General features: G+C 38.2%; 2 protein-coding genes across 4 annotated transcripts; one reads left to right on the top strand and one right to left on the bottom strand.

The window, feature by feature from the left end:
• Positions 1 to 233: 233 nt before the first annotated feature.
• Positions 234 to 2,437, bottom strand: LOC123867464 (rhodanese domain-containing protein CG4456-like). Its single transcript, XM_045909513.1, has 4 exons — positions 2,137 to 2,437; positions 1,837 to 2,034; positions 1,226 to 1,388; positions 234 to 859 (listed from the first exon to the last, which is right to left on the bottom strand). Exons 1-4 carry the CDS (start codon positions 2,243 to 2,245, stop codon positions 805 to 807), a joined length of 525 nt encoding a protein of 174 aa, XP_045765469.1. The 5' UTR covers positions 2,246 to 2,437; the 3' UTR covers positions 234 to 804.
• A 1,678-nt stretch (positions 2,438 to 4,115) lies between these two features.
• Positions 4,116 to 23,230, top strand: LOC123867436 (angiomotin-like). Of its 3 annotated transcripts, XM_045909469.1 has the most exons (18): positions 4,116 to 4,206; positions 4,406 to 4,588; positions 5,221 to 5,393; positions 5,738 to 5,892; positions 8,707 to 8,911; positions 9,907 to 10,160; positions 10,713 to 10,893; positions 12,496 to 12,645; positions 13,331 to 13,439; positions 13,546 to 13,691; positions 14,099 to 14,238; positions 14,392 to 14,598; positions 14,867 to 15,001; positions 15,522 to 15,652; positions 15,858 to 15,980; positions 16,070 to 16,155; positions 21,057 to 21,272; positions 22,511 to 23,230. In XM_045909469.1, the coding sequence occupies exons 2-18, from the start codon at positions 4,516 to 4,518 to the stop codon at positions 22,775 to 22,777; spliced, it is 2,751 nt and encodes a 916-aa protein (XP_045765425.1). In that variant the 5' UTR covers positions 4,116 to 4,206; positions 4,406 to 4,515; the 3' UTR covers positions 22,778 to 23,230. The 3 variants fall into 3 exon arrangements, with proteins under 3 accessions (XP_045765425.1, XP_045765424.1, XP_045765426.1); XM_045909468.1 differs by lacking the exon at positions 4,116 to 4,206 and having other exon boundaries at positions 4,275 to 4,588; XM_045909470.1 differs by lacking the exons at positions 4,116 to 4,206; positions 21,057 to 21,272; positions 22,511 to 23,230 and adding an exon at positions 16,476 to 16,898 and having other exon boundaries at positions 16,070 to 16,292.
• Positions 23,231 to 25,166: the final 1,936 nt, after the last annotated feature.

The following is a 25,166-nucleotide window of genomic DNA, read 5'->3' as shown; positions in this document are numbered from 1 at the left end:
TATCTCCCTTTTAAATTATAGTCATTTGTTGAAAACAAAAATATTCCTATCCTGTATTTTATTCTTTGTCATAGTATTAAGCAATAAAGTAATAAAACACATGTTGTAAGAATGTGATTTATTAATAATAAACAAAAAAAGAAAACAACAAAAATTAGGTAACAATAATTATTATTGAAATAATGTAATTCTAAAGTTCTGTTTTGGCACCTTTCATACTTCCTATAAGGCCCACATCCCACTGCTGAATGGTTTCCATCCTTTCCAATTAGGTTAATAAACCATCGTCATTCATACCATTTATAAACTTTCTTCTTATTGGGATCCCTATACTTAATAGACTAAGCAGCTTTCCCTTATGTGTCTATCAAGTGCTTCGAGTTTTTCAAATGTTTGTGCAATCTATTCTTGAACTGGTTAACAGAGCTTGACATAACCCCATCCTTGGGCAATGGTCCTTCATATCATGTACCCTTAGTCCAGGATTGCTCCTTCTCGCAAACATGCTTTCAAAATTTGGGACATTATTATAATTATTGTGTACTTTGTATGTTGCAATTAAATCGCCTCTTTCTCACCTGCTTTTCAGGGTGTTGAGTCCAAGTTACGGAAAATAAATTATTTCTTAGTAATTATTAAACAGAGGGTCTTCCAAAATTCATAAAATCCAAAAATTTAAAAAAGTATGTTAAATATGTATAACGCCACATCTATGTATTTCATACAAGCTCCCCATACGTCTTAACGTTTGATAAAAAGTCGCTGTTTGACTAGAGTCATCATCCATATTATATTCAACTATTGTTAATTATGAAGTTTGCTTGCCCAATCAGTCCAACTACCGAGATAATTTTTCACACTGAAAAAGAATAAGGTGTTACAAATAAAATTCTATTTACATTTTAGTTAGACATGTGCAAGCTCTAAACAAGATTACAAAAATAAAATATTCCTTTGTAGGGCAAAAAAATCATTATTCCAAAAATATTTAGTAGGATGACTTGATAACCATAGATTGACTTGATAGGCCACGATTCTAGGGATGCACCTCATCACTGTTGAAAAAGGCAAGGCTGTGTAAAGTTATACTCCAGGTCCTATTGATGGGTATTACACACTTTCCTAGTTTCTACATATCCTGAGTCCTGGCACATTCCACATGGCAAGGCCTTACTCTAAAGAAACTTTAACTAGATTAAAATAACTACATTAATTTTGTACTGACTTCTTATATCCTAAGTTTATAGCATTTTGCTGCGCCATTCCAGACCTCTTCCCAATCATACAGTAGAATATAATTTCAGTGTCTTCTGTAGGTTTTGGCCTCTTATATATGGTTTGGAATTCACTTTCTGACATGGTACCTAAAGCCGTTGAGACATTGCCCACTGTAAAATAAGAACATTAGTATTGCTGATTAGCTGGGTGTATACCAGCCAATCCAAGTTAGATCATCGATTCTTGATTCATGTCCCACCATGCAGAGTTGTGGAGCATGGAACGTTGATTGTATTGCTCTAATCTAACTTTAGGAAACAGATCCTGCCGCGCTGGCCAATGAAACTAGATGGTGCCTGCGACTGCCTATGTGGATTTAGGTTTTTGAAAATTGCAAGGGAACTTTTAATTTTCCAGGATAAAAAGTTGCCTATGTCAATGTCCAGGACGCAAACTACCTTTGTGCCAAATATAACGTAAATTAGTTAAAGAGGCCTTAAGAACCCTGTAGGAACTCTGATTTTCTGGGATAAAATTTAGCCTATGTTTTTCCCTGGAACGTGAACTAATGCTGTTCCAAATATCATCAAAATTAGTTATTTGAAAAATGAAACTTACATGGGATATTTATGCTGTTAGGAATTTTTCCATGTTCCTTCACTTCTTCAGGTTCTCTAACATCGACAATCAAGATTTTTTCATTAAGTGTTGCATTTTTTATCTGGTTATAATCAACAGTAAGTTCATCAACCTTAACTTTCTCAGAGAAGAGGCGTTGAGGCACGGTTTGAGTGTTTTTTATATTAGGGACCACATCTGTTAATGATAAATGAATATTATAATAGTAGGTACATCAGTCAGTGCCTAATAAGTAAGTACACTCATTTTTATTGATGTAGATTTAGGGATAAAACTTACGAATAGCAGAAATACTTCTTGTACATCGTTTTGCCGGTTGAACAGCTGACCTTAAAAATTGGATTTGTAGCGCAATGTAAATTTTGTTATTTACAACCCGTCGCAACATAATTATTATTTTATTATTACAGGTTTACAGTTTTTCAAAGTCTGAAATTGAGCAATTTTTATATTTTCGCAATCTTTTTTTTGGCCGCCGAGTTAAATTAGTTTTTTTTTTAAATCATGACTTCTTGCTTCTGCTTCTTGAATCTTCAATCCTGTGCTTCAATCTTTGATCTTGGCCTTGGCCTACAGGCTGCAGCTTCCAAAGAGTAAACACGATCAATTCCTTCATGATATGTCCATAGACTTACAATTTTTTCGCTCAGCAGCCTATGGATACGTCCATGTTCGGACTTCGTCTGTGGTGGCGTTTGCTGGCGCGCGTGTTGTGGCTTTTTGGAGTGTTTTTTTTTTTGTTAAAACTGACTGGAAAGCGCTCTAAGGGGGTGCCGTGCGTATGTCGGCGAGCGCCGGCACAGACGGGGTCCATACTTGTATAGTTTAGCTAACTTGTTACAAATAACTACAAACTTGACATTGGCTAATCATTGTAAAAGCCAGACGAGAGAGAAAAGAAAAAAAAAAGCGTCCATGTTCATGATGTTATAGATCTATTTTCTCCCTCGTCCAATGATTAGCCAATGTCAAGTTTGTAGTTATTAACCCCCGACCCAAAAAGAGGGGTGTTATAAGTTTGACGTGTGTATCTGTGTATCTGTGTATCTGTCTGTGGCATCGTAGCGCCTAAACGAATGAACCGATTTTAATTTAGTTTTTTTTGTTTGAAAGGTGGCTTGATCGAGAGTGTTCTTAGCTATAATCTAAAAAAATTGGTTCAGCCGTTTAAGAGTTATCAGCTCTTTTCTAGTTTTCTTGTAGAAAAGAAGGTTAGATAACCGTTAGGTTCATAATATTATGTCAATCGACAAATGTCAAGCTGTCAAGATGGACGTTGCCTAAATACATAATTATTTATTTGAAAATGATGTTTTGGAAAACTCAAATACTTTGGATCGTCGGGGGTGTTATAAATTTTTAATTTACACTTGTTTGTAACAAGTTAAGCTCTGGTTTCCTCCAAAAGCGGTGCCATCATGTAGCGGCCGTAATAGAACGGTGATTGACGTCACTAGAACGTTGTCTATGTAAACAATATGGCGCGGTTTCCTAGATAACGGTAATTGACACCGTAACGTCAAAAAGCGGTACCGCCATTTGCATGACGGCCGTCTTGTCGGAGTCAAAGTGTCTGTCAACGTTTTTTTCATAGCGGTGAAGGTATTTTCAAGCGTAATATTAATTTGCGTGCCATTTTAAAATATTTATTGTTCAAAATGAGTTTCATCAACTGGACCAGCGAGGATGATGAAATTTTAATTGATTTTGTGCGGGTTCATGATGTGCTATATAATGTAAAACATAAAGATTAGACTATTTTCGTCTTCTGATGATTGTTCATCTTCCAAATATACGAGTAACGTTAAATCAAGTTCGTCCATTTTCAACCATTGACACGTACTTTGTGGTCTGTTCACCGTAATAAAACGGTCAATGCAGTCTCGAACATTCCACATGTTTACGGCCGTCTTTTTGCGGTCATCACATTGCGTCCGTTTAAAAACGGCACCGCTGTTGGAGGAAACCATAGCTTTAGAGCACTTTCCAGTCAGTTTTAACAAAAAAAAACACTCCAAAAAGTCACAACACGCGCGCCAGCAAACGCCACCACAGACGAAATCCATGTTATATCTATGGTCTACAGCATATATCATGATTACCATAGATTATCTACTAATTACCATAGACTATACCCTATGGTTGAAACTGACGTCTGACGTGCGTCTGATTCTAACTTGACACTTTTGGCAGATCATCTTCCGTCATCGGCCTGTGTTTTTCTGAAGTTCCGTTCCATGGTTCCAGTCTGTGGTTTCAATATAATAAGCACTAAGCAGTAAATTATTTCTTATTCGATTAAAATAATTTGATTTGTTTTTATTAATTTATCGTGTAGTTTATTTTAATGTTAGTTTGTATTTGAACTTATTTTACCTAATGAATTACTATTATTGTAGTAGAACATGTGATTTTAAGTCATGTTAACACGACTGCATATTGAAATATTCACATCGTATTGAATCTATCCCTAGCTTATTCTTATTGCAGTCTATTTCTACGCATATGTATTTATGGGTTTTGTTAATAAATAGAGCTTTAATTGCAGATGTATGTTGAATAGCATACTCGAGTGACACAATATACAAAACGAAATGAAAATGTGTGAATTGATATAGTTGTAACTTGTGATTGGAAAATAAAGGTTACGTTGTAAAAATGGGATCCATGCGACCGACTGGACGGTTCCTCACGTTTGCTAATAACATTCAGAGGACACAGAAGCAAACTGGTGAGTGTTTTGGGTCATGCTTGAGGTCTGACCAAACTGCATACCTTTCTCATGAATCATAGCTGTTGTTATGTGAATGCCCTTGTTTTTCTTTCGTACTAACATTTACTTGTAGCTTATACAACGTTTTTATTAATAAAATTAGGTTTTTATTTGGGTGAAAATCAATACGTAAAGTTAATAAATTAACTTTACCTACGTATGGATTTTCACTCTATACTATACTATACTATTTTACAGCTATATAAATGTAAGCAGCCACCTATTAAAAGTGATTTTTAAAACGACTTCGTTTTAAAACTTGCAGCAAGCCTGCTGTATTAATTATTTAACAAGGTTCTGTTTATTCTTTAGCAATTTGTCATGCTCTACTACTCTCGTATATTAAATGTAGGTACTTAAATAATTACATTTTTAAATCATTGCTTTCTGCATTAGAAAATAGGCAATTTTCATCCTATTAATTTTTGTCTTTGAAACTTTTTTTATAACTGGATGTTTTTACAAAAAGGATTCAACTTACACAGAATCAGTTCTTGATATAAAACTTCAAAGCCTGACCTTATGTTTAATATCAAAAACTTAATCTGTTTGAGTCCTCTTTGCTTAACAACAGTCTACTTGTCCTCCAGTGCCAAGTGGATTTCCTCAAAGTCTATCTGGCAGTGAGACAGATGTGTCAACATCAAATGAAAACTTATCACGAGAGGAGAGGTACGTTGTGCGCCACACCGCACGGGTCGAGCCACAGGGACAGGAGAACCATAGCCAGGCTAATAACAATAACAATAGGAACTCACTCAAGGTAAGATAATTAAAAAATAGCCATGAAAATCATTTACTCAATCAGAATTTTATGACAAGCTCCAAAAAGACAAATAATAAAACATCTTTCATTGGACTGATGTGATGGTAATGCCTAGTTTATATCCATTAAAAACTTATGAAATCTTAGGCTAAAATTGAAAGAAAGAAGAAAGAAAGAAAGAAAAACTGTTTATTTAGAGAGCAGCACTTTGCTCAGACTTAAGATACTATTAAATAAAGATATAAAAATCTTATCATTTGGCAGAGGGCATAATAATCTGTGTGTGTAGAGAAAGTTGGCATTGAAGAGACCTTTAACATTGTTATTGTAAACCACAACAGGATAGTGTATCGGGCAGCAATCGCAATTCACTCAAAGACTCAGTAGGAGGTGGCAACAGCAACCGGAGCTCCTTAGATGTCTCCTCTTCTTCATACAACACTCTCATCATCCACAATCAGGATGATTCCTGGTCATCGCGACCAACACCTATTCGGTAAGCATTTCATTTTCTTTTATAAATCTGAAAGTCTGTCTATCAGTCTGCTTTCACAAACCATCATAAAATACCTAAATTCATATGGGACCTTATTGGGAGACTGAGAAGCACCAAAGTCGGCTGCCATATTGGTAACGTCTGCGTTAACAATTTGAGCTACGCTGACGACATGGTGCTTCTCAGCCCCTCAATAAACGGGCTTAGAAAACTGCTCAGTATTTGTGACCAGTTCGCTAAAGAACATGGCCTCAAATACAATGTAGCGAAAACCGAAATGCTCATTTTCAAAGCAGGCAAGGGTCCGGAGACCGTTCCGCCGGTATTTTTGAATGGGTCGTCAGTTCGGGTTGTTAAGAGCTTTAAATACCTGGGTCATATTCTAACAGATGACATAAAGGATGATAAAGATATGGAGAGGGAGCGCAGGGCTCTCTCGGTGCGGGCTAACATGATAGCGCGCAGATTCGCGCGTTGCTCCGATGACGTGAAGGTGACGTTATTTAAAGCTTTTTGTCAATGTTTTTACACATGTCAGCTGTGGACAAAGTTTACCAAGCGCAGCTATAATGCGCTTAGGATACAATATAACAACGCCTTCCGCATCCTAATGAAGCATCCGCGTTTCTGCAGTGCTAAAGCCATGTTTGCTGCGGCGAGGGTCCCTGACTTCTTCGCCATACTCAGAGCGAGGACGGCTTCCTTCTGGGAAAGACTAAGACACAGTACTAACTCCATCTTGTGTGCTGTTAACGAAGATCTGAGTAATCCTTTTTTTAAAAATTGGTCAAATCTGCATCGGTGCGACAACAACAGCTTTATTTAGATTAGTTTATACTATGTATATCTACATTATGCTATATATTATTTTGTGTTTTTTCTTTTTCTTTATTGTTTGTTATGGGTTGTCTGGTGACTTATATTGCCTGAAATAAAAATTATTATTATTATTATTATTATATGGATGAATTTGTGGACATCATCTAGCTTGCATCCTGGACATGGGTTACTTTTTATCCTAGAAAATCAAAGAGTTTCCACAGGATTTAACAAAAACTTATATCCATGCAGATGAAGTTGTGAGATACCCACCCCCACAACTTCATCTAGTTTCCATAATTATTGATATCTGGGAGGAAATCTTTCATAAAACTAAATTTTAAACACACACTAAATTTTTCACTAAAAAGTTTACCGAGGACTGCTGGGTCTCCAGTCTTGATCAACAGTTATATTTTTATCTATGTATAATATTATAGTGTGTTTTTTTTAACCGGGACAATATGGGCAAATCCAAAACCATGGGAGACACGAAAACTGTCTCAAGAAACATTAGATCTTTTTTCTGAAAATAGTTTGGTAACAATTTAGTCAATTTTTTGGTCAAGCGTGAGTTGGCCATAAAAAGAAATAAAACTGACTAATTTTTTTTTGCTGATTGGCTGTTTCTTGTAAGGATCATTTCATTGTATCGGAAGAAAAAATCGGTAGAAAACGTGTGGATTATGGCTTACACTACAAAACAGTGTTTACTTAAAAGTTATTTTTTCATTTAACCTTTGAGGGAAAGAATGTGAAATGTGAATGTAAAATCATTGAAATAGTGAAAGCTTAAAGTAACAGGAATACACAAATTTTTGCATTGAAAGTGGCATTGTAATAACTTGTTTAATATATATTATTTATACGGTTTTGCATATTATTCAACTATTGAACACTTGTTTACATATTTTTTGCGTGGAATTCAATGGATTATGTTAAAGAAATGTAAAATAATAATATATGAGTATTAATTAGTTATGAAAATTATTCTTTCGTTTCCCTAAATAATTGGTAGGTAGATACCTAATTGGCCAGGGACAAATCTACCGAAAAGTTCCCAGGGACGCATGCTAAGATTCTTTTTGGCGTTTTATCCGCGTAGAGTCGCTCTCTGAACATTCCCATTCCACGCGCGTATATCTCCGCTAATATTGTTCCTGGCCTAAGACAGTTTCTTAATTTCGCGATGCGGATATTGTAGTTAATTCTGCACGCAATATTCTAAACTAAATAGACTTGAATAGAAAAAAAAAAAACAATTTTTTAATCAAATACACTTTTACACATACTTTTGAATCGTCAAATGCTTCTACCACTGGTTCAGAGTGCTTTTCCAACCGAAAAGAATCAACAAGAAACTCGGCGGTTGCTCTTTTCAAAGATTTGATTTACAAATTACTATATTCATCATAGCAACTGATGTAGAATCATGGTCGCATCGAACAGCTGTAGTTATCGTACAATTTAATCGCGCATGCAACGTCCACATCCAGTAAACTCAATTGACGACCAAGATTTTTGCACATGTACTACCTTGCTATTTTTACAACTGTAGTCAGTTTTGTGGACTTTATAATTTAAAAAAAAACTTATCGCAGTGCCGGCCCGCTACTCACCATGGGTTCCTTAGAATGAGAATGATTCTGGCCAGAGTCCACCTTGACAGACTTCACACACCTATAATAACATTATAGAAACCTTAGGAATGCAGGTTTCCTGGCAATGTTATCCTTCAACGTTTTGGAATGTATTGCCGAATTCCTGATTACTTTTAAACTAACTATGCTGCGTTTCATAACTCTTTGTGTGAGATTTATAGAGCGTACTTTGACTTTGCTCAGACTTAAGATTGAGTTAAAACGAGACAGATATATGTGAAAGATATACATCTATCTCGTTTTAACCCTGTCTTAAGTCAAAGCAAAGTCAGAGTGCGCTCTATAGATCTCACCTTTTGATTCTTCATAGATGTTGTTATTCAATTTTTTGTAGAGAACACGAACGAACAAACAGTGAAGTAAAACATTCAAACACACAGTCATCGCCGTACCACACACTGAAGAAAGAAAGTGTGAAGAAACCCAGCGGCATTCCCCTTCCGAAGATGCATAAAGAGCAAACAGTTACAACCAATGCTAACTATATAGACATTGGTGGACAGAGGATATACACCAGCCCTCCGGATCACGGAGTCCAGGTTTGATTATTTCTTTACATTTTTATAATTTAGGGCATGATTTTCAATCATTAGGGTAATATAAACAAGGAATAAGTTTTATTATAGACTAGCTGATGCCCGCAGCTTCGCCCGCGTGGATTGGTCAGATCCCCTGCAGCTTCAGGATTGAGGAGTTGGACTCCAAATTTTTTATGAAACAATGTCGCGAAGTTCCTCTATCGATTAAAAAAGAAATGACGCAAATCGGTTCAGAAATCTCGGAGATTTCGGTGTACATAGGTAGAAAAACACAACTCCCTTTTTGAAAGTCGGTTAAAAAAGTAGCCTATGTTACTCCCTGGTCAATTCTCTACTTGTCTGTGAAAACCCCGTCAAAATCGGTCCAGCCGTTCCGAAGATTAGCCTTTTCAATCAGACAGACAGACAGACAGACAGACAGAAAGACAGACCGACAAAAATTTTAAAAACGTGTGATTCAGTGTTGGTATCGTTCAAATAACCATATGAGCTTAATATGAGGTAGTTATTTCGAAATTACAGACAGACACTCCAATTTTATTTATTAGTATAGATTTTTAATCCAAAAACTGCTAGAATTTTTCACTCATTCCGCAATTAATGCTTATTTTGTGATTCAAAAATCGGCTCCAAGTAAAATTAATTATGTGTTGCACAGTTTTGTTGTGGCTTTGATGTTAATCGTAAGATTCAATATTTAGTAGTTTGTACTGCCACTTTATATTTTGCAAAGTTAACAGCTGAGATACTCTAGGAATTTATAATTTCTCGTCGGCGATCGGCGTGACGAGTTACATATGCCAATAATACCATAGTGCGTGTAAAACATGTAGTCCAATCTGACCACGAGGCGTATGACTGCGTATTGTTCAAAAACAGAACACGCTTGTGTATTTACTCCTTAGTTTATGACTATTTGTTTCGATTAAAAAGCCCCGCGCTTTGGTCCTGACTCCTGATAGTGCCTTGCGTGTAACGTAACTAATTTTTTTTAGGAAATCACCGAAATCCCCGACGACTTCCTCAACCAGTCATCAGTATTGAAACACCTCGCAAAGGAGGTAGCGCAGTCGCCCACGCCGCGCGGGCCCACTCCGCCCGCCTCGCCCCGCTCCCCCCACTCCCCGCACTCGCCCCACTCCAACAGAACGCCCTCCAAGCCCAGGGAGGAGAGGAAGGGCAAAGGTTCCAAGGCCAAACTCAGCAAAGAGAAGCTTAACCTGTCGAGATCGCAACCTGATTTAACGAGGTAAGTTAGATCCAGTTATGTCAAAATAATATGCCAACTCGCAAAAGTTTTCAAAAAAATATTAAAATTGCCTTCTATTAAACTATAATATATTAAGCAACTTTTAAATCAAAGCTCTGAAGCAAAGAGCTGGCATTTACAACAATTACATTTTGTAAGTTGAACCAGGGTCAATTTGCCTAGACTATGCGAAAAGTTGCGGCCATCATCGTCATGATCAACCCATCGCTGGCTCACTATATAGCACGGGTCTCCTCTCAGTATGAGAAGGGGTTTGGCCATAGTCTACCAGGCTGGCCAAGTGCGGATCAGCAGATTTCACACACTTTTGAGAATATTATGGAGAACTCTCAGGCATGCAGGGGTCTTCACGAGGTTTTTTTCACCATTAAAGCAAGTGATATTTAATTGCTTCAAATCGATATAACTTTAAAAAGATTGGGACTGGAACCGAATCCCAAATCTTCTGAATAGGAGGTGGACGTCTTAGCCACTTAGGCTATCTCGACTTTCAATTTGATATATTATTTTATACAAGTTTGATATAATTAGCGTGGGCGTGCGTGCGGTGCCCGGTGGCTCGGAGTCGAGCGGCTGGTGCAGCGGAGGCGAAGGCTCTTTAGAGGAACCCGACGACGCCTTCACAGCGGTACTGGATTCCTTGGCCGCTGAGAACCATCAGCTCAAGCGCCAGCTGGCTGATGCTTGCGAGAGAGTTGCTAAGACTAATAAGGTATGTACATGTAACTAAGGTGTGGATTAAAACACACATCACACAATGACAGATGTATTGTAGGTATCAGCAGGACGTTAATCGTGTATCGGTGATCAATCACACTAATATTATAAAGGCGAAAGTTTGTGTGTATGTGTGTGTGTATGTTTGTTACTCCTTCACGCAAAAACTACTGGACAGATTTGCCTGAAATTTAGAATGAAGATAGATTATACCCTGGATTAGCACATAGGGTTCTTTTTATCCCGAAAAACCATAGAGTTCACACGGAATTTTTAAAAATCTTACATCCACGCGAACGAAGTCGCGGGTATCAGCTAGTCATTAAATAAGGAGATAGGGAGGATGCCTACTAAACAAATCAGCAACTTTTTATCAAATGTCAAAATGCACGCTTAGGGCCTAGTTAGGGAGCTTGAGAAGTAGTGTGCGTCGGCATCCTTATGTGGTCGACATCCAATCTACTCGCACGAAACGTTTCTGCTCAACGTTTCCGGGATAAAAAGTTGCCTATGTCAATTTCCGGGACGCAAGCTACCTCTGAACCAAATTCCATATAAATCGGTTAAACAGGTGGACCTTTAAGAATCCTGTGGGAACTCTTTGATTTTCCGGGATAAAAAGTAGCGTATGTCCGTCCCCGGGACGCAAGCTAACTCTGTACCAAACATCAAAATCGGTTTAACTGTTGGGCCATGAAAAGCTAGCAGATAGACACACTTTCGCATTTATAATATAATATTAGTATGGATTTACAGATCTAAGAAGATTGTTAACACAAAATTAGGCCACGCAAAAAGAAATCGCGTGTATGACCGTATGATTCCTTGTATATCTAATTTTGATTGTGAGTAATGTTTATTTTCGCGCGTGTAGTGACGTCACTGTCGATCTCAATGAATTTGAGCTTGAAAGTACGTTGCACCGAATCCTACTCTATATAATAATAATAATAATCCTTTATTTGCTTTATTTATTGTCATGTGATTCAGAAAATCGTAACCTTGGATCATTTTAATCCATCATGTTTTTCGGTATTTGAGGGTTTAGGGTACTTATGTTTTGTAACTTGGTTAATTTTAAAATAAGGGTAAAACTTTTTCATCATTTCTTTTGAAAAGAAAATGTATTGTAACTTGGCACAGATAATCGCTGTTCATAGGCCTAGCCATTGGAATGCTTATCGTTTAGTGGGTAGTGAAGAGGGCATGCTCAGAGAGATCTTAAGAAACTATTAAAAGTCTTCCCTGTTTTGAGCATTGTTAATAAGTTTAAGAGTATTCAGATCTGTTCAGTTAACACTTTTTAGTACAGTTTTGCTGTTCTACTTCGAGATCCATTGTATCCTAAACATACAAGGTGCAAACGCTAATTAAGATAGTTCAAAAGATATAAAAGATGTATTTATTTAATCATTAAATCCATCTACATTTAATTCATCCATGGTTCAAGTGTTCAACCCAATGAAGTCTATAATCAAAATTTTAATTTTATTCAAAAAGAAGATATTTAATCTTAACAGTTAGAATGAGGAAGAAAATGAAGTGTATAATATCAGTTGTTCCTTTTGTTCAAAAAGAAGATCTTTATCCTCAACAGTTAGAGGAGGAAGTGGAAAAAGTTCGAACAGCACACGAGGAGCTAGTGGGGTCGTGTGAGCGACGCGAGCGGCTCGAGTGCGCCGCGAGGGTGAGGCTGCAGGCGGACTGTCGACGGCTACACGAACTGAACAGGGCGCTCAAACAACAGGTAAAACTGGCTGCATACATTGATACACTCCGACAAGGCTCTTTTGGCGCGTGGCCAAAATCGGAACTAAAGCCGCCATCTTGAGAAGTGCACTTATTGTTAGTTCGCTGTGTCGGTATAAAGCTACAACTACTCCCTCACTCAAGTGCCAGAAGAGCCTTGTCGGGCTGTATAGAATTTGTAGGTAGATGTCAAATCACGAGCAAACTGTCATCGCTCAAGTGGCCAGGTTTGCACTAATATGGCACATCTATCACTTCAATTTATTATAAGCCTTAACATTTGAACATAAGTTTAATAACGATTATGAATACTAATTTGAAATAAGGTCAAACTATTATTTTTGCTTCTATTCTACGGTCCGTTTTTGAAGCACTTATTACAAATGCTGTATTTAATAATATAATAATTACATATCGCTATATAGGGCTAGTTTTCTTGTCACGCTGAACGTTGGTGCTGGCGATCCAGCGCATCACTAGTGAGCGCTGACTTCAGAGTGATGTGCGTATTGACTTTTTAGCACCAACGATCAGCAACAAGCCTTGGTTTTTTATAGAGGTATACGTCGAATAATCGCGTGAGTCCCAGTCGCAAGATAAATTTTATTAACAGAGCCTTAGAATGTTTTGTAAATACTAGATCAAGTAACACACTACTAAACAGTAATATTGCACGTCGCTAGGTGGAGCTGCTGTCGCAGGGCGTGCGCGCGGAGGGCGACGCCAACAGCGAGGCGCTCCGCAAAGAGCTGCAGAACAGGGAGATGCTCATCGCGCAACTCATTACTCAGAGTGAGATATTGACAGTTTTTTTGAGATGGGTGCCTATTAATTCATTTTAAAAGCAAATATTGAGTTTGAAGACTTTTATTGATATGTTACTTTACATCATTTATAGATAAAGAGTTGGCGTGTGCGAAAGAGAGGCAAGAGATCGAAATGGCGGCGCAGCGGGCAACACTTCAGGAGCAACGCACGCACATAGACATTCTCGACACCGCGCTAACCAACGCGCAAGCCAACGTCGTGCGATTGGAAGATGAGGTAGGAATCTGTTTGTCCCTTGCAAATTACTTGTGTGTGAAAGAGGCAAGAAATAGAGATAGCGGTGCAGCGAACGACTTTACAGACGACTTTAACGACGCATGCACATATAGATATCCTCGACATAGCGCATTCTAATGTGCAGGCTAAAGATCAGAAGACGAGGCAGTTTCTCTCGTATAAATCGCGCGTGAGTGAGAAAAAAGAGATAGTACAGTGGGCGACTAATGGAGCAACGGAGCTTAAATAGATGTTGAAAATTTGTATGAAAGTCTGTCATTTAGGTCCATGAAAATTAGTATTTGGGCTTTTGGTTAAAAATTAAAAAATACTTACGTGTTTCTAAACCTCTAAAGAATCTATCTTAACTATGAATTCCAATGTAACTGACAAGGTTTTGTCGGCAGTGCCGGCACGCGAGCGGGTACGTGGAGCGCGTGCTGGGCCTGCAGCGCGCGCTGGGCTCGCTGCAGCAAGCCTCTGATCGACGCGAGCACACCGAGCGGAAACTGCGCGCGCAGCTCGAGACTGAGTTGCAAGCGTTAAGGTATGTGTGATATTACAAAATGGCCGCCATTCAAATTAAAAAAATAAGAATTACATACATAGTGTTGTCTTGTACGATGGTACGGAACCCGTCGTGTGCGAGTCCGACTGGCCTTCACCGGTTTTTACAATTATTTATTTTTGTATGTGTCAGGAAGCGCGAGTGCGCGTGTGGTGGCGTGTCCAACAACTCGGGTGGGAATGCGGGAGGCGAGGCGGGCGCGGAGGAACTCAAGCGAGCCTTGAGGGAGAGGGATGAGCGGCTGCTGGCGCTGGAGGGAGAGTGTGCCAAGTGGGAGCAGCGGTACCTCGAGGAGGCTGCACTACGTCAGGCCGCCGTCTCCGCCGCCTCCATACCCAAGTGAGTGACCTCGCTACATGTAGCATGCACTGCCTCGGGTCTAGTGACTCTAGTGGAGGAACTCAAGCGAGTTGTGAGGGAGAGGGATGAGCAGCTACTGGCTACCAAGTGAGTAGCTCCTTCACTGCACTGTTCGTTCATGTACGTAACCCTCCAGGGAAAGAATTCGAGCGAGCTTTGGTGGGTGGTTTGCCGGTTTTGGAGGGGGGAGGGGGGCTGCCATCCGGACTCAAGGGATGTAATATAATAAAATTATAATCTGTTTTAGAGACGTGAAGATCGCGGCGTTGGAGAAAACGTCAGCGGACGCGGAACGGCTGATGGCGGAGGCGCGCAGCGAGAAGATACGACACATGGATGAGCTTCACCTCGCGCAGAAGAAGGTGGCTGACCTCGAGAGCAGGTGAGAATACAACAAAGTGTATGTGTAAGTGGGTGTACGTGTGAGAAAATGCGTGTGCGTGCTTACACCGAAGATTTGGACGATATTTATCTCGTAAAGAAGGTAGCCGACCTGAGGGCAGGTGTGAAAAACAATACAATGTTTGTGATAGTGCGTGTACGTGTGAGAAAATATGCCTGTATAAGTGCGTATGTGTTTAGTAAATAACGCTAAATATCTATCTGGGTTTAGGGTTACCCATAATTGCAGGTATGTGTGAGAATCTGCGTGCGAGTTTATACGTGTGTGTAGGTTGAGTTAAAACCAAATAACGCGGGAGGTCTGCTGATGATTCACCTCGCTCACAGCACTTACATACAAACACACAATGTATGTCGGAGTCAGTCCGCAGATGCGTAATGCTGAACGTTCGCTAGATGTGAATGCATTTGTATGTATAATGTATGGAATAATATTGTTGTCTGTGCTGGTACATGTGTGTAGATATGAATGGAGCATAAACCGTGTACTTACTTTGCAGAGTCAAAGAGCTGGAGTCGAAAGTGGCGGAACGGGATGCGATGATAAAGGTGCTCCAGAAGCACACGAGCGGCGCCTCGCTGCGGAACAACACTAGTCGAGAGGAGCTCGGCAACCAGTACCTGAGTAATGGTAACTAGTTCCTGAGTTCATATTTTTAGTAAACCTATGAAATTATTTTTAACTAGACGATGCCTGCAACTTCTCCGCGAGATTTTTAAAAATCTCGTGGTGACTCTTCAATTTATTCCGGCATAAAAAGTGCATAAAAATCACGTCGATCTATTCCATTTCTCTTGTCTGAAATTCTTGTCTTAGCTTGTTCACGTTGTTGCAGTGGGCCTGTCGTCCGGCACGTCGTTCTCCAGCGCAGAGGGCGTGGGAGCCGGCAGCGCGGTGGCGAGCCGCTACAGACACCTCGCGCGACGGAACTATTCGCCTCACAACGATAACGCTAGTGGTACGTATGACGTTGCAGTGGGCCTGTCGTCTGGCACGTCGTGCTCCAGGGTCAATGTGCCTGTAACTGAGAAGTTCTGGTTGTTCCAGGCTGCGGATTCGACAGTTCGTCGTTACGCCTGGAGGAGCAGCTGGCGGCGCTGGAGTCGCGGCTGGAGCGGCCGCCCGTGCCCGCCGTGAGTTTCCTGCCCGACGCGCCGCACCCCGCGCACCCGGTGCACTCCCCGCACTCCTCACACTCCTCGCACTCCTCACACTCCTCGCACTCCTCACACTCCCCGCACTCCCGACCGCATGCCCACTATTACTGAGGGTGCATTGCTCCGAAAACTTGTGATTATCACATTGCTACAAATGTAATGGGACAGTGAAATAAAACGAGTAAAAAACCTAACTCCAGAAGGTCTAAAGCGCCGAGCATATCGCGTCGCTTGCTTGTTTTTTGGGAAGGTTACTGTGATTTGCTTATCTTTTAAGCAAACTAAGGAAAACTAAGGTATAACATCGGCAATGTGATAATCACAATTTCGGTGCTAAAGCCACTGAATACTGACAACTCGTAACCTTTACAATGAGGCTAGTCCAAAGTAAATATGTCTTGTCTCGATATTCCGAACCTCATCTTTTATATATTTTATTTATACTATATGAAAAAGTCAAGTGCGAGTCAGACTTGCATACGAAGGGTTCCGTACCATCGTACAAGATATAACACTATGTACTATTATCTTATAATATTATTATTTTAAAAAAATCTGTTACACATAAACAAAACATTCCTTCAGTTTAATACAGATTCATTAAGTTTTTTAACATGGCTTTTCTGTGTTATGTGTGTTTTTAGATTGTTTTGAAGTGATTTTGCCTAACATTAAGCTTTCTAACATTAGGGTCTGTTCAATGAGTCAGTTTATTTATACTACAACTAGCTGATGCCCGCAGCTTCGCCCGCGTGGATTGGTCAGATCCCCTGCAGCATCAGGATTGAAGAGTTGAACTCCAAATTTTTTATGAAACAATGTCGCAAAGTTCCTCTATCGATTAAAAAAGAAATGACGCAAATCGGTTCAGAAATCTCGGAGATTTCGGTGTACATAGGTAGAAAAACACAACTCCCTTTTTGAAAGTCGGTTAAAAAAGTAGCCTATTTTACGCCCTGGTCAATCCTCTACTTGCCTGTGAAAGTCCCGTCAAAATCGGTTCAGCCGTTCCAAAGATTAGCCTTTTCAAACAGACAGACAGACAGACAGACAGACAGACAAAAATTTTAAAAACGTGTGATTCAGTTATGGTATCGTTCAAATAACCATATGAGCTTAATATGAGGTAGTTATTTCGAAATTACAGACAGACACTCCAATTTTATTTATTAGTATAGATAATAGTGTATATTAGTTACCTAGAATCTCTAAAAACATCGAATATTATCAAAGAATAATGAATACTAAATTAAGAAATCATCATCATAATATCATGACGTCAGTTGCCAGCGGTGAACGATAGAGCATAGAAATATTTGGTTCGCATTGCGTAACGAAATCTCTAACATAGTAGGCGGTGCAAGCTGTTGGATAATGTCCGTAACATCCCGGCAAGCTGAGGTTAGGACCGATGAGTAGATGTACCAAAAAATAAGGAGCCTCGTTGCATTTTATCCGTGCGAGAATTAAGAACTTAAAGAATTTGTTTAAAACTGCAAGTGACAATCCTGTAAACAGCTGATCGTGGAAAAGAACTCTTGAAATCAATCATTGAGTTGGCCAATCATGTTCCATGATTTTGCGATTTAAACAGATATGAGTTTTGGCCCCATTTTCAAATGACAATTTGTTCGCGCTTTCTATGCTTTATCGTTCACTGGTTGTCAGTAATTAAATTTCTTTCAAAAGTGAACTGATTTATTGAATAGACTCTAAATTTGGTGTTTGCCGAAAATACCCATTTCGACAACTTGACAAACAAATATAGGCAACCAACTATGATGAGAATAATATTGACAAGAAATTTTGCGTTGCTTCGAGTAGTATACTTTACATAATATGGCAACTTATTTTTGTAGATAAGTCTCGAAACATGCAAACGAAATTTTACTCCACTTACCACTAGTCGTTGTAATTCATATTTGCTTGGTATTATTTATATTACTATATTTTATAGGTGCTGATTCACTTGTCCACAAATCTTAAAAGAAATTAAACAAGCTAAAAAGTATCCTTTATTGTAAAAAAAAATTTGAAAATATATAATCTATATCCGATATAGACTTTGAAATCATCCAATCGATGTGCCCCAAACCGGTTTCATTAGAAAGGTAATAATGCGGAGATGGTTTTAGACCAACCAAAAAAAAAAAATGTATTTTTAGCAAAGTGGCACATGCCGGGTATCCGCTTGTATAAGATAATATTATTGTAGAGGGTTACTTTCCAGCAAGTTTAGGTTTGTGTACAATGAAATTAGCACATCGAAATTATTGTATTATAGTCGGTAGCTCCACTAGATATATTGAATTGGTCACAAACATACGCCAAAGTTAGAATATAAATATATTATTCGGGTACTCAGTTTCTGAAGAGTATTTCGAAATAATGTAAGTTAAATAATTTTGTAATATAATGGGTTTTTATGATAGTGTTTTTTCTCGTATTTATTCTACCTATACTTTTAATTTAAGAAGGTGTAACTATAAAATGTATCGGTGAAAATTCTGTCGATATCTGTGCCTACTTGAATAGACACTTGTGTATAGTGTATGAAATTATTTATAAAGGTTGTGTTACAATACCGGCAAACAACTTGAGCAAATGTGAAGTATCAACTTTAGGTCTCCGGCGGACTGAGCGGGGTCCGAGGGAATTTCTATCGCGCGGGGGCACGTGATTGGTTAGTCAGTCGCTTCTTGGTTCCCGTAATGCGTCAACTTTCCCCCAATGCGTCAACTTTCCTTTCTTTTTTGCTCAAGTTTTTTGCCGAGCATTGTAACAGTGTTGGTTGTAGTCATTTTTATCTTTTTAACGAAAGACCAAATTATGATAAATTCAAACAGCACAATACCTGCCTTATTGGTATAGTTATTCAGTATGTTTCCTAATCTGTGCGTGCCTTTAACAGTAAGAACTGTCTACTATTTCGCCAAGAGGTGGTGAAATATTTTGAGGAGTAACTTGATAAAAGCTAAAGTCTACAGGCAGCTTAATGCTATACTATCCAAGAACAAGAATACGAGAACCTAGACCTGCCACTTGCCAGCCACCTGGTTTAAGTTGAATTCGGCCGTATTTAAAATATCCGCTGAACAGAATAGCTGTTTTGAGGCGGCCATCTTTTTTAAAATGTCAACTTGTGCCATAAATTATAAGTTTTATTTTTTAATTACTACTTACATAAAGTAATATAAATAAAAAACCTTTTGCGAAATCATTTTCAAAAATGGAATTTCGCGCGCGTTTCTTTTCACGTCAACCATGCGTAAAAGTCATACTTTTTTTTTATTGAAGCTTTAAATATGATTCCCCTTTCTTTCTAACTAAGCGTTAAGCTTATGCTAGGGGTGGTTACAATTTATACAATGGGTGCCATTGACCATCATATATCTACATTTGAACTATCGACCTTTTAGATTTCATTCCGCACCTTGAACGTTGAACCCATAGATAATGTTGAACCATTGAGGCTTTGGCTTTTATTAAATACCTCCCGACAATTTTCCACCAGTTCCCGGCTGTACGAATAAGAAATAAGATCTAATTTTAAGAAAGTGTGGATATTTTGGTAAACCGTTTTTGTACTAGAAATATTTTTAGAGGCATGTTGAATAATAAAAGAACATGTGTTTTGTTTGTTGTAGTTTTAATAACCATTCCTAATATTACAAGCATTTGAGTTTCGCAAAGAATAACAAAAATGAAATCGTTAAAATAATAAATGCCTTAGATTTGCGAATGCATAAATGTTTAAAAGTTTGATACTGAGATATATAGAGTGTACTTTGGCTTTGCTCAGACTTAAGTTTCAATTAAAGAGAAATAGATAGAAGTCTAACATAGCTCTATTTTGTTTTAACTCTATTCTGAGCAAAGCCAAAGTACGCTGTGTAGATCTCAGCCTATGGTATTGAAGACTACTGTAGGTAATAACAATTTTTAATAAAATTACACATTTTTTAAAAATATAAGCGCAAATCTAATGCATGGCTGTTTTTTAGCTTATATAACATAGGATTAGCTTGTGGAGTGATGTCTCAACTGACCTTATTTCATAGACTTGCCTACCTATAGTTACTGCACAGAACGAATTTTTTCTGTTCTGAATGTTTCTGCATTATTCCGAGTTCCAAAATTCAATGATACCTACTTGTCTAAAAAAAAATATGGAGAAAAATTGTCAGCAAAGTCAAAGTATGTTTTATAGATTTCAGTCTTAGACCTATCAATTTAGGTTATCAATTATTAGTAAATTGATAGGTCTACAGAATTAGCCAGTATTTGTGTGACTTGAATCTTATGGATTTCGTCTCTGAAGTGTTGGTGTTTTGGCTTGCTGCAGCGTAACTGACTTTGTGAGTGAATGAGGTAAGAACTAATACTGTTTAATTCAAATCAGTTTGACCTGCTCTTTATGTCAGCTCATTAGCGTACTAACATAAAGTAACCATTTCCAACGCGCATTATGTACAGAACCTAAATAGTTAGGTTTATCTACTTAGTTTTTAGCCAAATTCTATACTTAGACTTCTTGAAATCTGGTGAGAGGCTTGGCCATAATTACCACCTAAACCATTTAGTATGTTCCGATACAGTTAGGGGTCAATGAAACTGCCATACCTCTTCCAAGTTAGCTCGATCCATCCAGTTAGTTCCATCTTAGACTGCATCATCACTTCGCACCAGGTGAGATCGCAACCAAGGGTTAGCGTACAAGGATAAAAAAGTTATTCTCATACAATGCACGTGTTTAAATTATGTGTTTCAATCTTCAAATAACTTTTATCTGAGGAATAAAGACGTATTGACAAATTCCTCAGATAAAAGTTATTTGTTGATTGAAAAATCGGCTCTAAGACCGTTTATGTTGACAGCGCGGGCTATGCTGCTTCCCCGGGCTGGGCACGGTGGGCGCGCGAGGGAACGGACGCGGTGAAGAAGCCCTGTTGTTAGAGAGGCAAGGAAGAGCGTCGCAACAGACGCGTTCCTCCTCCCTACCACCACCACCCTCGGCCTTGCCGCGACCTCCGCGCAAGCCCTCTGCGAGGACTACTAGATACGACCGCTTAGAGCACAGAGACGCGCGTAAGGTGAGATTATTTCCTCACAGTTATCATTTTGCAGCAAGCAGACTTTTGCTTCCCCGAACTGGGTACGGTTGGGGCGGCATGAAAAAGAAAGAGCGTCATAGCAGACGCCAACTCCGCCAACTCCTGCTATTTCTACAAATTCATCAATGTTTTAGCTACCATAAGTAGTACAAGTAGCTGGTAGCTCAACATAGTAGATAGTGCTTCTCTAGTCTGGACACGGTAGCAAAATGAATGTGAAGAAGATTATTTTTATAGATTTTTTAAAATAAATGCTACCGCAATTTAACCTTTCTTAACCTCACTATTAATTAGTCGAAGGACAATTCCGTTAAAATCTGACATGCTATTGAAATAATAATTGAAGAAAGCTAACTTGCGTGCACAGAACTGAAGACCGCACAATCCAGAGTTGACCAACTTTTCAGGTCCACTTTTAAAAATTATATAGCCTCGTGTATTGTGAGACTACCTATAAAGATCATGTAGAATATTTTGAAGGAAAGGATAAATACTCATTTACAAAAGTCTTAGGTTTCATTTATGTTGATTTATAGGCATTCGATAACAACAACAAACTTGCTAATTAAAAGTAAATAAGTAGAAAACGTCGAAATTAGAGCCCACGGGGTGTGTACTCTTCTTCAGATATTCTATTGTTTATTTTAAGATAGGTAGTGAATTGATTTGTTAGCGCCCACGATATGGACTCCCACATTGACATCAACATGTTCTTATTAGATTGATTGATAAGGGACAACCGGTATTTTGGTCCATGAAAGGGCAAAGGTAATGATGCATAAACAAATCTACCATAAGTAAATAGGTAATATTTTATAGGAAATATATAAGATTGATCAGCTTCAGATTTCATCAGCTACTCTGAGTTGTCTTAACTTCACCGTCCCTGGATCTTAAAACTTGCGGCCGACCAAGAAAGCGTGACTATTTATCGTGAGCGCAAACCCGAAAGGTACCTAATAAATAAAAATATTATCAGATCCTCAAGACCGGTCAAAATAGGCTAGAGCAACCGAAAAGCGGACCCTAAGCAGTAGAATAGAAGTCGAAGAGTTGAACAGCTACTCATAGCTGTTGAGATAGGTATTTTCGTGTACCTAGACTGTACATTACACTACTTCAGTTTTATAGTAGGCCCAGAATTTATCAAAATATGACCGTATTCAAAATCACTTCTAATACACGTTTTTGAAATCAATTCTTTCCTTATTTTAAAGGATTCCGACGGATCCGGCTCAATAGCCTCCACGGCGTCCCGAAGCTCCCCTCTGCCATATGACACAGTGACTCAACGCAAGCTACCCTCAGTGCCAACGTCAGCGTCCTTGCCTGCGGCGGAATCGCGCGAATCGCTCGTGCGACCGCGCGACTCCAGTCTGCCTTCGCCGTCTAAACTGGCAGTGTACGCGGCCGCGCGAAGACGATCTGCGGAATCAGCCAAAGACAGCAATAAGCGTGGGCATCAGTATCGCATACAGTTTTAGAACCATGGGCGTTTTTCTTGGGTCATATTTGTTTAAGACATTGAAATCGTAAGCCGTAGCGCACTCTACTGAAATTAATAGAGCGTTATTTGACGACACAATTTTTTTCGTTTTAACTAAAACTTTATTTTGAGCAAAGTCAAGGTATGCTTAATAAATGGTAAAGTCGTTAATTCCTGACTTCAAACCTAACAGTTCTTTTATGAAGAGGTGCCTTGAGATCTCAAGTGTATTTAGATGTATTAATAAAATAAGGGCTCGAAAGTCGGTAATTCTAAAAATTACTTATTGAATTGCTCAGAAAACTGATTTCTTGCTAAAATTTAGCATACCAAACATTTGATCATTATTTATACGTGCCCTTTCATATTTTCGTCATATATTTGACGGGCAAGTTTTAGCAGTGTATCTTAGGTAGAAATCTATAGAGCGTGCTTTGACTTTGCTTAGACTTAAGTTTCAGTTAAAACGAAATAGATTTATGTCAGCGATATAACGCTGTCTCGTTTTAACAGTGTCTTAAGTCTGAGCAAAGTCCAAGTGCGGTCTATAGATCTCGGCCTTAATGTTACAAAGGGCGAGAATGAACGTCGTGCAGAAAAGCTGGGACTGTTTCCAACATAAGTACCTCACCGCAGATTAATACCTGCTGCACTGTTTCATGACCTTGGGCTTGAAAATGATATAGGATTATTAAACAATTCTCGTCATTAAAGTTTAAACTGTTCAAAGAGGTCCTTATTAACCTTTTTAGGGTTGTGTTGTGTTAAAAGTGTTGTGAATTGATAGGTTTTTTTTTAAGTAACTATGAATTAAGGAAATAATTGAAATAATTAAGAGAAACAATTTTATAAAATATATTATGTTTAAGGATCCTATTACCCACCTACTGATACAAATCTACAGAACTTTCTACAAAAAAATATATAATCCTAAGACTGACCCCGTTACATTTAGGCCAAATTAGAGGGTACTTTGACTTTGCTGAGACAGATTTTTGCATTATTGTCGCTAACATACATACCTACATACATGTATCTCGTTTTAACTAAAACTTAGCTACCTAGGTCTGAGCAGAGTCAAAGTACACACTATAGATCATATTAGTTTTGTCATCACAGTAATTCACTTTATTTACTTTCTTACCTACCTTTTCCATTAAGACATTTTGTAACGTAGAGAAAGGTAACTAGAACTAACTGTAAATTAGTTGCTATATTATCGTCTCTACTACTAATTTTGTCTCTATTTGATTGATAAGTCATATGCTGTTAAATTTAACAGGGCTCTCTCCGTCACTTACTCCATACAATCGTAGTTCCAATTTCATTGGAATATTAAGCAACCAAAGTCCATGAAATTTTGCAGACATATTCTAGAAACTAATATCAGTGCCTGTGGTGTTTTAGATTTTTCTAAAAATATGTAGTTTCAAAATTACAGGAGCTCAAAGATTTGTATGTGAATTCTTAAGACCGTGTAACTTTGAAACCGAATATTTTAACAGAAATCTGGAAAACCACAGGCATAGATATTAGTTTCTAGAATATGTCTGCAAAATTTCATAGACTGTGGTTGCTTCATATTCAAATGAAATTGGAACTACATTTGTATGGAGCGAGGGACGGACAGACCCCTCTTAATCCCCTAGTATTTTTAGAAGAAGGCAGAAGGAGTGGGAATGTTCTGCTGAATCGAATCTATACTAAAGAGTAGGCTATAGGTATATGAAGAAGTTCCCAAAAGCGTTTGAACGGTTTATATAGACTCATAAATTATTAACTCATGTTATATCCCAGTTTAGCGTTTTAAACCCAACCATGGGTGGCAATTCTATGCCTTTAGGAACCACTGGTCTTGTCTGATACACCGAATAAATACTTACTTCGTATTACTCGTATTTTTTGGCTCGAAATCGTATCATCTATTTCGGAACGAAATTGTTTGTATAACGATGACATCGGGTAAAAAAAACTAAAAGGAAATAAAAATCAACAACGAAAGAAAATATAAGTCCTTGAAATCTTCTAGTCCTGTCGCACATTAATAAATTATTTAAGTATATTTTGTAAGATGAAAAATCAACGATGTTATACTTTGTAGGGTATACTTAGACCGTATGTTTTTTTTTTTGAGTAGGAATAAGTAGGTATTTTTTTAATAAAAAAATTGTTTGTTTGGTGCTCATTTAAGTAATAAGTAACAAGTAATAATAAATTACTTAAGTATCGACTTGGAAATTATATATTTTCAATAGAAATAAAATAAAATAGTTTTACCCTAAGAAATGTTTTTTATTTTGCACCTCTCTCCTTGTTTTTATACCTACTCTTCTAATAAATTAAAACAGTCTTGCCTGTGCAGTTTTAAGTGCGCAAGCAAGACGGAG

The sequence above is a fragment of the Maniola jurtina genome, chromosome 8 (genome assembly GCF_905333055.1).
Source record: "Maniola jurtina chromosome 8, ilManJurt1.1, whole genome shotgun sequence".
NCBI lineage: Eukaryota > Metazoa > Arthropoda > Insecta > Lepidoptera > Nymphalidae > Maniola > Maniola jurtina.
Note: the sequence above shows the minus strand (reverse complement) of the source record. Positions and strands in the feature narration are given on the sequence as shown.